Raw genomic sequence first — 16,960 nt, 5'->3', positions numbered from 1 at the left:
TGGGAGTACTCCATTGTATCATGGAGATATACAATACGGAAACAGACCTTTTGGTCCAACTCATCCATGCCGACCAGATATCCCACCTCAATCTAGTCCCACTTGCCAGCAGTTGGCCCATATCCCTCCAAACCCTTCCTATACATATAACCATCCAGATGCCTTTAAATGTTGTAATTGTACCAGCCTCCACCACTTCCTCTGGATGCACCACCCTCTGCATGAAAAAGTTGCCCTTCAGATCCCTTTTAAATATTTCCCCTCTCACCCTAGACCTATGTCCTTTACTTCTGGACTCCCCACACCAGGGAAAAGACCTTGTCTATTTACCCTGCCTCATGACTTTATAAACCTCTATAATGTCACCCCTCAGCCTCCGATGCTTCAGAGAAAACAGCCCCAGCCTATTCAGCCTCTCACTATAACTCAAACATTCCAACCCTGGTAACATCCTTGTAAATCTTTCCTGAACCCTTTCAAGTTTCACAACATCCTTCTGACAAGAGGGAGACCAGAATTGCATGCAATATTCCAAAAGTGGCCGAATCAATATCCTATACAGTCGCAACAAGACCTCTCAACTCCTGTACTCAGTGCTCTGATCAATAAAGGAAAGCATACCAAACACCTTCTTCATTATCCTATCTACCTGCAACTCCACTTTCAAGGAGCTATGAACCTGCACTCCAAGGTCTCTTGTTCAGAAACACTTCCCAGGATCTTACCATTAAATGTATGTGTCCTGCTCTGATTTGTCTTTCCAAAATGCAGCACCTCATATTCATCTAAATGAAAACTCCATCTGCAACTCCTCAGCCCACTGGCCCATCTGATGAAGATCCTGTTGTCCTTTGAGATAACCTTCTTCACTGTCCACTACATCTCCAATTTTGGTGTTATCTGCAAAATAACTATACCTCCTATTTTCACATCCAAATCATTTATACAATGACGAAAAGCAGTGGACCTAGCCCCGATCCTTGTGGCACATTGGCTTCCAGACTGAAAGGCAACCCTCCACCACCACCCTCTGTCTTCTCCCAAATCAATGAACTGAAACTTGCAACCCATTCTAAAAGATGAAAGACTTAACAGCAATCTAGGTTTGTTCAATATATCATTTCAGTTGCATGACACTGTAATCTTTTGCTATAAATTCTGTGTCTTAATATCCTGCTTCACAACTAACTGAAGGAGCAGTACTCTGAAAGCTAGTACTTCCAAATAAACCTGTTGTGTGATTTTTAACTTTCTCCCTTTAAACCAGTTCTGTATTCAAGTTGCAGAAGATGAGAAAAAGCCTTAGAAGAAATCTATGGCCAATATTTTTATCGTTAAAGGTGAATGTGAGAAAACCTTGAAAAAGATTGGAAAACTCAATAAGCAGTACAGAGGTACAGTATTAGAAAAATATCATTTAGAAAGCTTGGAAACAATAAATCACTGTATAACTGCCAGTAATATTATTTATGCATTTATTGAAGAATTTTAAACATTATTGTAGCAAACCACTGTTTGAAAGAGATGAGTGAGGAGATAGCAGGGGCCTTGGCAGTAGTGTTCAAATTCTTTGACCAAAGGTGAGATGCCAGAGGACTGGAGGACTGTAAACATTTTCCCTTCATTAAAAAAAAGGGAGGAAGGGAGTAGACCAGGAAACTAGAGGAAAATGTCAGTCTAACCTCAATGGTGGCTAAGTTATTAAAAAGAGTTCTGAGGGACAGAAAATATCTGCACTTGGAGAGACACTGATCAATCAAGGATAGTCAGCACAGAAACAAAAACAAACATTGCTGGAAAAGCTCAACAGGTCTGACAGCATCTGTGGAGTGAAATCAGAGTTAACATTTCGGTTCAAGTGACCCTTCCTCAGAATGCATGCTTGCCTTCATTGCTGAGACCACAGAGTATAGGAGTTAGGACGTAATGTTGAGATTGTATATGACGTTGGCTCCTGCTATCTCCTCACTCATCTCTTTTGGAGTACTGTGTCCAGTTCTAGTTACCCTGTTATAGGAAGGATATTATTAAGTTGGGCAGGATTCAAAAATGATTTTCCAGAACGTTGCCGGGAATGGAAGATTTGAGTCATAAGGAGAGGCTGGATAGGCTGAGACATTTTTTACTGGAACGTAGGATATTGAAGAATGACCATGTAGCAGTTTATAAAATCATGAACGGTATAGAAGTAGTGGCAGATATCTTTCCAATAGAATGGAGGATTTCAAGACAAGGGGGAATATTTTTAAAGTGAGAGGAGAAAGATTTAAAAAAGACTTGAAGGGCAACCTTTTTACAGAGAATGGTTATTGAATTTCCAGAGGAAATGATGGATGCAGTACAGTAACAATGTTTAAAAGACATTTGGATAAATACAGCATATTTGGAGAGAAATGGGTCAAGTGCAAGCAGGTGGGACTAGTTTAGCCTGGGCCTATGGTTGGCATTGACTGGTTGGACCAAACGGTCTATTTCTGTGTTGTATGACTCTAAAAATGTAGGGGGTGTGATCAAGAAAAGTGCATGACACAAAAATTGGTTGGATGGTAAATAGTGAGGAGCCATAAATGTAGGAGTATGTTAGTGGACTGGTCAGTTACACAGAGTAGTGACAAGGGCTTTCACTATAAATAGTAGGACCTGAGAAGGTCCTTAAGATCAGAAGGATATTGAAGTGTGTTTCTACACATCCCTGCAGGGCAGGTATTTAGGTGGTTTAGAAGGCATTTAGGATATTTGTCTTTATTAGCCATGGCATAGATTACAAGAGCAAGAAAGTTATATTGGAACTGTGTAAAATACTGGTCAGGTCACAATTGGAATACTTTGTGTGTATTGATTATCACATTATAGGAAAGATGTGATTGCACTAAAGATGGTGCAGAAGAGATGTGCCAGTATGCTGCCTGGACTGGAGCTTCTAAGCTATGAAGGAAGAATGGATGGGCTGTGGTTGAGCAGTAAATGTTAGAGGGGACCTTATAGATGTGTATAAGATTACGAGGGGCACAGATAGAGTTGATAGGAAAGCACCTTTTTCCATTAGTAGAGGCATCAATAACCAAGGACAAAGATTTGAGTTAAGAGTGAGAAGGTTAAACGGTGAGTTGAGGAAAATCTTTTTCTCACTCACAAGATGATGGGAATCTGGAACTCACTGCTTGAAAGAGTGGCTGAATCAAAAACTCTTTTAACATTTAAGCAGTACTAAGATACTCACTTCATAGTCTCCAGGGCTACGAGTCAAAAACTAAAAATGGGATTAACACAGTCAGGTCAATGTTGATTGGTGCAGGCATGATGGGCTGAATAGTGCTGCAAACAGATGTCAGTCTATGAAATTAGAATTGGAAAATGCAGAATTGTTGTTGGAATTCTAAATGAAACACTTATACATTTCTTACAGTCCAAGGAAGATTCAGCTTTACAAAAAGCCATTCAAATTGTACTGGACACAGACACATGAAAGATTCAGAAGATCCTAAGAGCAGAAGACCAACATAACCTCCAGAGGGCAACAGAGTTTAATATTTTGAAGAGGCACATGGTAAGACTATGCAGAATATAAGCCAAACACCTGAAGCCAACAACCAATGTTATCGCTGCAGGTCACTGGTACAAATTTTGTCTGGCATCACTAAGGAAGGCTACATTTGCAAAATTGCAGGTCACTTCGAGATGCTATCCATAAGACACAGTTACTGAACAGCAGGTGTACTAATGGTCACACATGCAAAGAGGCCATCACCATTAAAAGAGGCATCTGCACTTGACAAGAAATGGAGGCTCGGGAAAGATACCAAAGATAATTTGTTCCTATCCCTAGGGGAACTAACTAATCCAATTGTGGAAAAAGAGATAGAACCTTTCTGTGTAAAAGAACATCCTATTGATTTTGTGCTTGACATTGGTGCAAGGTGTTATGTCCAGATCAAGGCTGAAGGAGAAGTTATATCCTACAGAGACAAGATCTCATTGCACAGGTGCAATAACTATCAGCTGCATAGGAATACAACAAATTACACTACAATTCAATGTAGTTAGGAGAGTTGGCAATGTATATGTTATTCACAATGAACTGGCTTTACTTTTGAGTCTTTGTACATGTCTGGACCTCAACTTCATCAGAAGAGTTGGAGGAGATCAATAACATCCCAGAGAACAACTGGTCTAGAAGAAAACAGCTGGCCAAATACTGGTCCATGAACAAACAAATCAATTAAGAGACAATCAATAAAATACATCAGTGGGCTTTGCAGACTCGTGACAGTTCCCAAACAAAAGATAAAAATCAACTGGGATCATTTATGTTGGCATAAGAGCACTGTTTAACACTGTCAACATGGGGATATCATAGACTTCACAGAACTGGCAGAAATGTTCAACTCCATGCCTTCATGCCAACTGAACAGCAATCTTTCAATAACATGACTCATAGTCTAAAAAAGTTTACTTCACCAGTTAAACAACCACAATGGCTAACTGAAGTACCAGCCTGATTAACAATAAGAAGGAGATGAAGTACTTATGATGCATGGGAGCCAGATCAATATCCATAGATTCAGGATATTGTCAAGAAGGAAAATCTACTTGATGCAAGCATCCAGGATACTGAAAAAATAGACTACCTGTTCCAATATGGAAATTATTGCCTGACCCAGAAATCCAGGAAACTGCCAAGAGGAAAATACTTACTTCAACATGACAGTTGTCTTCCAGAAAGAACATTCAGAAGATTAAGGGTCCTTCAGATAAGGCAATGAACTAACAGCAATATCTATAGAAAATGAAATCCTCTTGGAGGTTATCCACGAGATAAAAGATACTCAAGTGGAGAAATTATCCACGGATCAAAACCAGGGTCAGTAATCCTCAAGCAAGAGACCTACTATTCTTCCAAATCTGAAAAGAGTGCATTCTGAGAAATGCATGAAACATTCAGATGACCAGTATTTTGAAGTCAGAGATTTGGGAGAGATGAGCAATGGTAATGTAATATAGTTATGTACATGACCATATAATGGGTTAACAATGCAGAAAAAGGTTTGAGGGCAAATGTCATAATAAATAATGGCTCTGAATGTGTTAATGTTCATGTTACATTGGCTCCACTTATTCTACTGATGTCGTACACAATCTGTAGGTAGAGATAAGGAGTTATACTCTCGTTCTCAGAGGGAGTAGTTGTATTTGTACAACTCAGTTATGCTGGGAGGAAAATCTTGAAGTTCTACAGCAATATTTTATCTTCATATATTTAAGTCTGCCTTTGCATTTGAATATGTCTATGCTTTATAGTCTGCAACAAAAAAACCATTAAATTTATTAATTTTTAATTTTGATACATAGACCATAGAACATTACTTTCTGATAAGGGGACTAGCAGGGATGGCAGTGCAGGGAGAGGAATGTTCCTCCTGCATGATGTTTGAGGTGAGGGATGCCATTAGGGTCCCATCCAGGTACATCTACAGGAAGTACACCCAACTCTCGCTCCTCCGAGACCATGTTAGGGAACTGGAGCGGGAGCTGGATGAACTTTGGATCATTCGGGAGGCAGAGGCTGTGATAGATAAGAGTTACAGGGAAGTAGTTACTCCTAGGCACTAGGAAAGCTGGGTGACTGTTCGAAGGGGGAAAAAGCAGTCAGTGGAGGGATCCCATGTGGTTGTTTTCCTGAAAAACATGTATACTGTTTTGGATACTGTTGGGAGGGCCAACTTACTAGGGGTATGCAGTGGGGCCCAGGTCTCTGGCACAGAGCCTGTCCTTGTTGCACAGAAGGGAAGGGGGGGGAAGGAGGAGACTGTTAGTCATTGGGTCAGATGGAAGGTTTGTTGGGAATGAGCGAATTGGTGTGTTGCCTCCCAAATGCCAGGGTCCGTGATGTCTCGGATCGTATCTTTGGGGTCCTGAAGGGAGAGGGTGACCAGCCCCAAGTTGTGGTCCACATAGGTACCAAAAATGTAGGTAGAAAGAGGGATAGGGAGTAAGGCAGGATTTCAGGGAGCTGGGGTGGAAGCTGAGAGCTAGACAAACAGAGTTGTTATCTCTGGTTTGTTACATGTGCTATGTGATAGCGAGGCAAGAAATAGGGAGAGATATCAGCTGAACATGTGGCTGCAAGGATGGTGCAGGAGGGAGGGTTTCAGGTTCTTGGATAATTGGGGATCATTCTGGGGAAGGTGGAGCCTGTACAAACAGGATGGTCTTTACTTGAACCAGAGGGGTACTAATATCCTGGGTGGGAAGTTTGCTGGGGCTATTCAAGTGGGTTTAAACTAGCTCAGCAGGGGATGGGAACCTGATGTGTAGTTGCATTGCAGAGGAGGATGAAAATAGGGAGGACTGGGACAGGATTTCAGGGTCACAGGAATGTGCTGGCAGAAAGCAAGCTGGTTTGAAGTGTATCTACTTCAACGCCAGAAGTATCCGAAATAAGGTAGGTGAGCTTACAGCATGGATAGGTACCTGGGACTTAGATGTTGTGGCCATTTCGGATACATGGATAGAGCAGGGTGAGGAATGGATATTGCAGGTTCCAGGGTTTAGATCTTTCATTAAGAACAGGCAAGGCAGTAAAAGAGGAGGAGGTGTGGCCTTGTTATCAAGGATAGTATAACGGTGGCTGAAAGAACTTTTGATGAGGAATCATCTACTGAGGTAGTATGGGCTGAGGTTAGAAACAGGAGAGGAGAGGTTACACTGCTTGGAGTTTTTTTATAGGCCACCGCAGAGTTCCAGGGAGGTGGAGGAGAGGATTGGCAAAATTATTCTGGGTAGGAGTGAAAGGAACAGGGTGGTCATTATGGGGGACTTTAACTTCCCCAACATTGACAGGAAATTCTATAACTCTAGTACGTCGGATGGATCAGTTTTTGTCCAATGTGTACAGGAGGGTTTCCTGACACAGTATGTTGAAGGGCTGACATTTTTGGTTATATCTTTAAAAATACAAAATTACTTATGAAGAAATGGCATTGAAAAATGAAACAATTACTAACTTTTATTAATGACTTAAGGTGGCTTGAATTATTTCTGCATATTAATATTGCTTTACAAATGCATTACATACACAACTTATTCCTGTCATCTCAGCAGTATATGCTTAGTGTCATGAAAAATATTATATGCTACCTTACAGTAACATTCCCAGTTTGCAAACAATACTTACAATACTTGAGGGGGGCGGGGGGAAGAAATCAAGCCTACTCCTTTGTGAAAAATTATTTTATATCTATTGAGACACACCCTCAGAATTATGCTGGAGTATACACAGAGCTGGCCATTCAGCCCAACTGGTCCATTTTGGGGTTTATGCTTCATATGGGCTGCCTCTCACCCCGCTTCATCCACACAACTCTCTATTCTTTTCTCCCTTGTATGTGTTTGAGCTTAAGAAGGCAAGGCAAAGATATTTTAATTTTTAAAATTAGAGGTTTTGGAGAGTGAATACCAAAGAAGTGGCTTACTTTTGTAAAGTGGAAGGGGATAATATTACAAATATTGTATGTATGACAATTTGTACCTTGCAACATTCTGTAAGTAATCAAAATGAAACTGAAAAATAGTTTAATTTCAATAAATGTGAGGTGCTGAATTTTGGGATAGCATATTTTAGCAGGACTTATACACTTAATGGCAAGGTCCTAGGGAGTGTTGCTGAACAAAGAGACCTTGGAGTGCAGGTTCATAGCTCCTTGAAAGTGGAGTCGCAGGTAGATAGGATAGTGAAGAAGGCATTTGGTATGCTTTCCTTTATTGGTCAGAGTACTGAGTACAGGAGTTGGGAGGTCATGTTGTGGCTGTACAGGACATTGGTTAGGCCACTGTTGGAATAGTGCATGCAGTTCTGGTCTCCTTCCTATTGGAAGGATGTTGTGAAACTTGAAAGGGTTTAGAAAAGATTTACAAGGATGTTTCCAGGTTTGTAGGATTTGAGCTAAAGGGAGAGGTTGTTTAGGCTAGGGCTGTTTTCCCTGGAGTGTTGGAGGCTGAGGGGTGACCTCATAGAGGGTTATAAAATCATGAGGGGCATGGATAGGATAAATAGACAAAATTTTTTCCCTGGTGTGGGGAGTCCAGAACTAGAGGGCATAGGTTTAGGGTGAGAGGGGAAAGATATAAAAGAGACCTAAGGGCCAACCTTTTCACTCAGAGGGTGGTACATAAATGGAATGAGATGAAGGCATTTGGTATGCTTTCCTTTATTGGTCAGAGTACTGAGTACAGGAGTTGGGAGGTCATGTTGTGGCTGTACAGGACATTGGAAGTGGTGGAGGCTAGTACAATTGCTTCATTTAAAAGGCATATGGATGGGTATATGAATAGGAAGGGTTTGGAGGGTTATGGGCCACGTGCTGGCAGGTGGGACTAGATTGGGTTGGGATATCTGGTCGGCGTGGACGAGTTGGACCGAAGAGTCTGTTTCCATGCTGTACATCTCTATGACTTTATATTGTCAATTACCATAACTAAAGTTACATACGTAACCTGGAAGTACACTGCAATGGCAATATTCATGAACTTGGGTTTATTATTGTCCATAATGTATTTTTGACTTCAATTACTGAAAACAAAGAGACAAATAGTTATGAATTGCATATGAAAAATAAAATATTCCTAATAGTAAATTAGTCCTGAACTATGCAGAAAATCAATGGAACAAATTAAGTATTTGGCTCATATCATCATAGGAATAAAAGCCAATTGGCCGCATCAACTTACTCCACCATTTAATAAGAACATCAACTGTGGCTTTCACTCAACTTTTCTACCTGGACCCTCAACACTTTTGATTCCTTTGTAAATCAAAAACCTGTCTAATTCAACTTAGAATATATTCAATAATTTGGCTTCTACTGATGAGAATTCTTAAGTTTAACAGTCCTTTCCTTCTGAAATAGACAACCTCTTATTTTTAAATTACAATCCCCATTTCTATACTGCCTCATGATAGAAAAATACTCAGAATTTTATACATTTCAAAAGAATACCTTTCCATTAGCTAAACCACGAGTATAGTCCCAACTAGCTCAGCCCTTCCTTATAAGTCCGTCCCTACATTCCAAGAATCAACACAGTGAACTTTCCCTGAATTTCTTCCAATGTAAGTGCATCTTTCCTTGCTGTTTGTAAACTAACTCTATGTGCATTCCCCCCATGTCTTGTACTGTTGTACACCTCTATTTTTAAACTTCAATCTCCTGGCTGTAAAGGCTAACATTCCATTTGTCCTTCCAATAACTTGAGGTATTTGTATGCTAATCTTTTGTCATTCATGTACGAGGAGATCCAGATTCACCTCTGTAGCAGGATTTGAAATCTTTCTCCATTTAAATTCCATTCTGCTTTACTTTTCTTCCTACTAAAGTCGACAACAATACATTTTCTCACAATATTCTCTGTCTGCCAAAAGTTTGACCATTCACTTCGCTTGTCTACATCATTTACAGTTTCTTTTGTCTCTCTTGCAGCTTGTTTTCCTACTCATCTTTGTATAGTTAGCAAATTTGGTTTCAAGCATTTGATTCCTTCATTAATACAATCATAAATTATTGAGGCCCCAGCACTGATCCCTTTGGCAGTTCACTGTCACGTTGTCATTATAAAAATGGCATAATTATCTTGATTCTGTGTTGCCAATTAATAATGCAATCCTCTATTCATACTATATGTGACCTTTTACATAGCACCCTTCTGAATTCCTTTTGGCAATTTAAATAGACTAATTGCTGGTTTTCATATATCCACACTGCACGTGATATCCTCAAAGAAGTGGAGTAAAATTTCCCTTTCACAAAACCGTGCTGATCCTTCCTGATTATTCTATGTTTATGTAAATGTCCTGCATCTCTTTCCTTAACACTGGATTCTAGCATTTTCCCAATAATGATGTTAGGCTAACTAGTAGATATTTTCCTGTGTTTTTATCGCTGTCTTTTCTAATACAATGATTGCCACAGAAACTTGCTGTTTGTAAACTAACAGTGATTCTTCTCTGGCATTTCTTAAATTTCTGATATATTATGATATTTTGTTCAGGTTTTTCAAACTTGGAGGTTTTTAGATTTAGCCGTACTACTCTTCATACATGTTATAAAATTCCCAATTTCAGGTATAGAGAGCAACACTACACATTTTGAAAGTGATACAAAACTTGTAAAGTAACAGATAGTGATGAGAGAATTCATTGGTTTCAGGATGGCACATCAGGACTGTGAAATGGGCAGAAGCATGGCAGATGAACATCAATGTGAAGAAAAATATGAAGAATTATATACAAAAATACAAGATGCTATAGATAGCACATTTTCAAGACTGTACACATCTTGGTATACATATACACAAATCCTTAAAGCGGAAGTGGAAGTTGATATGGGTTACTTCAGTTTATACAAGATCATGCTAGAACTTTGAAAATCACCGTTTAGGCCTCAGCTGGAGAATTGTGCAATTCAATCATCTCATTTCAAGAAAGCTAGAAAGATTGCAGAAAGGGTACAAAGGAGAGTTTCCAAGAATGGGGCTTTCAGTTATGAAGAGACAATGAAAAATTTTGGTATATACTTCTTGGAACAGACAGTGTAAGAAGTGACTTATTAGAGGCTTTCAAGATGATGAAACATACAAAGAAAAACTATTACCTCTGATAAGTGGGTCAATAAGTAGAGGTCATAGGTAGGGAAAGATTAAATTTTTTTCAGAGTTTTGTCAATATCTAGAATGGTCCACCTGACCAACTTTACAAAGGCATTGGATAGGCAGTTGAACGCAAGGACTATATGAGGTTCCAACTAAACTTTTCAGAGACTGCACAAGCATGATGGGCTACATGGCTTTGTTCTGTTCTGTCTTATTTTGAGATATAGAATTCCCACAGTGTGGAAACAGCCCATTTAGCCCAACAACCCTCCAAACAGCATCCCACCAAGACTCATCCCCCTATCCTATGCCTGTAGTCCTACATTACCCACTGCTAACATACCTAACCAACACACCTCTGAACACTATGGGCAATTTAGCATATCCAATCCACCTCACTTGCATATCTTTGGACTGCATGAGGAAATCAGAGTACCCAGCGGAAACCCACACAGACATGGGGAAAATTTATAATTACCTTTATGAGCTGATATTACCTGAACGTGATAATTGTGAAAATCCTTTTTTTTCCTATTTGTTTACCCTTAACACAGCACACAGTAAAAAAATCCATCTATACAATTAAGATGAAAGCAAAATGTAAGGTAAACAAGGAGTGGGTTCAGAAAAGATTTACCAGAATGTTGCTGGGACTGGAGGGTTTGAGTTATAAGGAGAGGCTGGATAGGTTGGGACTTTCTTCACTGGAGCATAGGAGGTTTATAAAATCATGTGGTGCATAGATAAAGTGAATTGCAAAGGACTTTTCCCCAGGGTGGGGGAGTTCAAAACTAGGTGGCATATGTTTAAAGTGAGAGGAGAGGGATTTAAAAGGGACCGGAGGGTAATTTTTTCACACAGAGGGTGGTTGGTATGTGGAATGAACTATAAGAGGATGATAAATTCTGTGCCTGTGTGCCTCTCCTGATCTTCACCCGATGAAGGGGCAGCACTCCGAAAGCTTGTAATTTCAAAAAAAGCCCAGTAGGGTTATAAGCTGGTGTTGTGACTTCTGATCTTGTCCACCACCGGCACCTCCACATCTACGACTCTGTAACAGTCACTAGAAAGATACGTACCTTAACCTTCAATATGTAATAAAAGTAGTAAGCCACCTGGGAACATAGGATGCATCAACTTTAAAGTTAAAAAGGAAAGCAATTTCCTTGTATTTTCACTCCAATGGAATAAATAAAATGTTCCAGTACTTAAGTAAGAAGCAAAGCCAACTGTGAATGCAAAGTCCTCTTCAGAATTAGGAAAATGTTTACACTCATTGTGTTTTTATAGCCAGTTTTCTGAGTAGTGTGGAGCCCCTCAAGATTTGCAACTGGTTGCTGAGCCAAATGGTCCCAGTATATTGGAGGAAGGGAGGAAATAGGAAAGCAACATTCCATCTTCATATCCTCAGAACAATCCAAAATTGTCTGCATCAATAAAAAGAAATGGTTTTAATGTACTGTATTTAACAAGTTATATTTTATACAAATGTTTGAACACATTTGGATGCAATTACCCACTCAACATACTGAAATAACTTCAAAAAAATCACAATTTACAAAGATGATTACCTCTAAAATATTTTGACATTGACAAACGTTTCAGTGCAGAACAGTTTTAGGACTTTGCTTTCTATCTCTTTTAACAATTTTTGGTACAGTACTCTGACATTAGTTTGCTTTTGAATTTTTTTGGCATAGAGAATTTTCTGTGGCTGCATGATTTTACTTTCACAGATTGTTTGAAGATATCTTGGTGATATATTTTATGCAAGAGTTATTTTCGAATGGCACTAAACATTGCAGTTTTCTGACAGTTATGATTTCTTTAGAGCTAATGGAATTCTCTGTTTTCTGACAGTATTGACAAAAATGTCACTACATATTTTATATGAATTAAGAGGCTCATGTTTTGGCTTGTTGTGATTCTGAAACATTGATCATTGGAGATATAATCCTATATCATCAGAAAACTTATTTTCCATAGAAACAAGAGTATGCTATTCAGTTCTTTAAATCTGTATTCATGTTGTTAGATTCTACAGATGATGGAGTGTAGTCTTTTACAATTCTTTATTGAAAAGGCTTGCATTTTTATCGCTTATCACAATCACTGGATGTCTCAAGCATTTACAACCAATGCTTTACAACCAATGAATTTCTTTTGAAGCACAGTCACTATTTTAGAAAATGTAGTGGCCAATTTGTGCATAGTAAACTCTCAGAAACAGCAACGTGAAAATGGCTAACTCATTTTTTTTGTGGTATTGATTAAGGGATATTGCTCAGAATCTTTTACATCTGCCTGAGCGGGCTGACAGGCTCAGCTTAATGTCTCAGCTGTTAACAATGCAACATTCTATCAATACTTCAATGGATTGTCAGCTTGGATATCATGCCCTAGCGTGGGACTTGAGCTTGGAACCTATTGACTCAGATGCAAGGCTTCTATCAACTATTCTATCTGCAACTCTTACAAATATCTTCCAATTTCTTCCAGCAATCTTACTTCATGTTTTGATTTATTTTATTTTTCATTACCCTTTTAAAATAATTTTTCTCCCTTTTGAGCTGTGAGACTAGTAGCTGAGTGATAAATGTGTATAAATTCCTATGCATTTAGCAATATCACTATTGCCAGGTGATGTGACAACCTAGGTATGACTTACCTACTATACTTCTCTCTCCGTGAAGTGAGATACGTGGTTTCCACCGGCACTTTCTATTATAAGTCTGTGATTAAGAATTCAGTTGAACTGATTATTGAAGTAGTTTGGCTGTACTCTAGAATGATTTAAATGATTTGTGGTATTTCTTCCGAGGTACACAGAGAATGAGACTACAAGTCAGGGAACAATGAATAGTTTAAGATTTATCTTTCTCTAACAATTATTTGTAGACTTCTTTGATACATTGCTCACAATTTATGGATTAAAATCTGAAGACTGAAATTTATGTAATTTAAAACATCAACTTTTAAGTAAAAACTTAGGATTGTCCTTTTTAAAGTCACACTACTTTAGTTACTTAATGCATTTTTTTTACACTACTGTAACATGTCTCAACATCAGGCAATGGCCCACTACCCTTACAATTTGCAAGGTAACAAGAGAGATTCTACATTGTCAGCTGAAATGATATTTTCAACTAACCTTTTGTTGGGCATACTTTGGCACTGTCCTGACAAATCCCATGAAAGGAGTTGAGCACCTTCATAAAACATTCTTAAAGACTCTGTTCCAATAGATTAGAGAGACTTTTGACAAAAGCAACATTCTGGTATCTTAAACCAAATGTAAAACACCATTATTACAGATTTTGAATAAAAGGTATTGATAGAATATAAAAAGGTTAATTTCATAGGCACACAAAAAATGCTGACTTGTATCATATAAGCAAAGAATGTGCATCTTTTGATAGCTTTATGCATGTACATTTAAGGTTGATTTTTTTTTGCCTGAGCTGGAAAATGTTGAAGCACTCAGGACAACACTCGTTTCAGAGTATGTACTTTATTTGACAGTGTTTCAGATAGAATATCATAAACAAGTTTTCTGTAAAAGTTAATTTATCCGCAGTGGTGCAGTTCATAAAAATAGTTGCTCACTTACAGTCTTTGTGACTAATAATACATGGAATCATATTTATAGAGATACTGTACAAGGTAAATTCACAACTAACACTACACAGCAATATTTATCCAAAGGGTAAGTGACATGTCATGTTCATAGATCATTTGATTACAGATAGCATACAGCAATTACTGCACAAGTAAGAGCTGTGAGCTGTGCAAAATGTAGTCTGCTTCTGCAATCATAATCCCACTTTTCCATAAACCTAAAATCAGGGGGTAATACAGGTACGTGCACTACAATACAGAAGCATTTCCCAAAACCTGATTTTACTATACCATTAATGGCAGAAATCAGATTATGGCTAGGCCAGAGGATAAAGTAGGTGAACTGTGCTCACGTTCACCATAAGTAAACTTCAATATGAAAATCAACTGCATTATTACTATGACACTATTATTGTGCTTGGTTCACTGAGGTGGACCTAAAAATTGGGTTGCTTTGATACAAGATGAAATTTAAATTAAATATGTTCACTTGTGTTATTCCTACTGATGAGGCTCCGGTATTATAGAAAACTTTAACCCCTGGGCTAGGCCTTTGTCCTATTAAGTGAATATTTACAAAAATTCAGCTTTACATAGACTTCCAATTTTTCGGTGCCTTACTCTTCAGTGCAGTTTTACTTAAGGCCAGACTCTAACAACTGATGTTCCCACTAGTACAAAGATTACTGATACAACAGATATGACCGCAGCTTACAGATGAAGTAAATCCTTCATACTTTAAACATTGTTTTCAACAAAAGCACCAATATTATTCTTGTTCTCTGATGTTGTTACCAACATAATCATACTGCACTGCTCCGTACAGTTCATTGGTTTGGCTCACAGATGTTGTCACTGTCCCCATAGCATAGTGGTAAACATCAGTTTACAGAAGGTTTAAAATACTGCTGGTTGCTTTCTTTAAAGTCTTTTATGACCAAACATATCATTGCTCCATTGAATATTATTCTCACTATATTGTTAATGCAAATGCTTCCAGTTTATAAGGCTGAGTAACTGTTCAAATTAAGTTAGATAAATAACGTGATAAGGGGAAATGCTGAATGTCCTGCATCTATCTGACAATTGGGAGAATAATATATTATTATTTCATTTGTCCATGGTGGCAGCACCAGATTTCATTATACTGGGATACTTATCAGAACCAGGAATTTTCCATGGCCCAGGTGAAACAGTTGACTTTCGGGTTATAGTGTTGTTACTTTGAATAGCAAGATTTGAACGTGTATGCTCCTCACCGGAGATCTTACTGAGATCTCGTTTAAGGTCCTTGATGACCTGTTCTAAGGCATTTTCATGGAAGTTATCAACATCACCAGTATCAGTTCGTAAGCCAAAATCTGCTGATTTCATCCTGTGTTTCTGTGTTTTTAGCAATTTTCTCTCAGTGATATCGGCAATTTTATAATCCATTCCAGGAGACCTTCCCCTTCGGGAAGCTGGAGACATGGATCTACCGCGTTTATGTTTCTCATTGTTTGATTCATAAAACTTGCCCTCCCCTGTTTTAGTGTCTGTAAAATATTTCCTCCCAGTTGTCCTGTTTTCAGAGGTGGTCCTGCCACCATATGTTTTTTTACTATTTTCTTTACAGAGCCTTGAAAGATTCTTCTTCGAGCTTCGATGCTGCTTCAACTTTTCCACTTTTCCTGGGCTCTCTGATCTGTCTCTTCTGCTCCTCCCATAGTGATTTGCAGAGTGCTCCCTTCTCACGATATCATTTTCTTTCTTGATGTCCCATAATGTCCCTGGGGCTAGCTGGTGAATGGAATCATTGGTTGGGGCAGAATGCGATGATGATGGTGGTGGTATCAGATCATCAGGAATTATGGTAATTTCCGACAGGCCTGGGGAGCCTGCAGAGGAAGCATTCCGGCTGTGGTTGTCTGTGAAAACAATAATTTTAAGAAGTCAGTATAGGATTTATAGAAGATAATTAGGGAGGGAAAATAAATTCTGGGGTTGCCGTCAAGTTCCTATCCCATGAGTAAAGAAAAGAACAAAGAAAATTACTGCACAGGAAGAGGTCCTTCGGCCTTGCAAGCCTGCGCTGATCCAGATCTTCTATCTAAACCTGTCGCCTATTTTCTAAGGGTCTGTACCCCTTTGCTCCCTGCCCATTCATGTACCTGTCTAGACACACCTTAAACGATGCTATCTTGCCCGCCTCTACCATCTCTGCTGGCAATGTATTCCAGGCGGGGTAAAAACAATGACTGCAGATGCTGGAAACCAGATTCTGGATCAGTGGTGCTGGAAGAACACAGCAATTCAGGCAGCATCCGACAAGCAGCAAAATCGACGTTTCGGGCAAAAGCCCTTCATCAGGAATAAAGGCAGAGAGCCTGAAGTGTGGATAGATAAGCTAGAGCTTTTTGGGATGGCATTTTTGCAAGAGATAGGGTGGGAAGAGGTGTAATCCAGGTAGCTGTGGGAGTCGGTGGGTTTGTAAAAAATGTCAGTGTCAAGTCGGTCATCACTAATGGAGATGGAGAGGTCCTGGAAGGGGAGGGAGGTGTCAGAGATGGTCCAGGTAAATTTAAGGTCAGGGTGGAATGTGTTGGTGAAGTTGATGAATTGCTCAACCTCCTCGCGGGAGCACAAGGTGGCGCCAATGCAGTCATCAATGTAGCAGAGGAAGAGGTGGGGAGTGGTGCCGGTGTAATTACGGAAGATC

General features: G+C 39.1%; 1 protein-coding gene across 14 annotated transcripts in view; it reads right to left on the bottom strand.

The window, feature by feature from the left end:
• Positions 1-14,121: 14,121 nt before the first annotated feature.
• magi2a (membrane associated guanylate kinase, WW and PDZ domain containing 2a) overlaps positions 14,122-16,960 on the bottom strand; it is a 682,885-nt gene continuing 680,046 nt past the window's right edge. For 10 of the 14 annotated variants that reach the window (XM_043713779.1, XM_043713778.1, XM_043713782.1 and 7 more), the window contains one exon: positions 14,122-16,169. In XM_043713779.1, coding sequence (XP_043569714.1) covers positions 15,373-16,169 — 797 coding nt within the window. In that variant the 3' untranslated portion in view covers positions 14,122-15,372. The remainder of the gene's footprint in view (positions 16,170-16,960) is intronic. The other 4 variants (XM_043713788.1, XM_043713790.1, XM_043713789.1 and 1 more) reach the window with 3 other exon arrangements.

This window comes from Chiloscyllium plagiosum, chromosome 23, assembly GCF_004010195.1.
Source record: "Chiloscyllium plagiosum isolate BGI_BamShark_2017 chromosome 23, ASM401019v2, whole genome shotgun sequence".
Lineage (NCBI taxonomy): Eukaryota > Metazoa > Chordata > Chondrichthyes > Orectolobiformes > Hemiscylliidae > Chiloscyllium > Chiloscyllium plagiosum.
The sequence above is the reverse complement of the archived record's forward strand: the minus strand, read 5'-3'. Positions and strand labels throughout refer to the sequence as shown.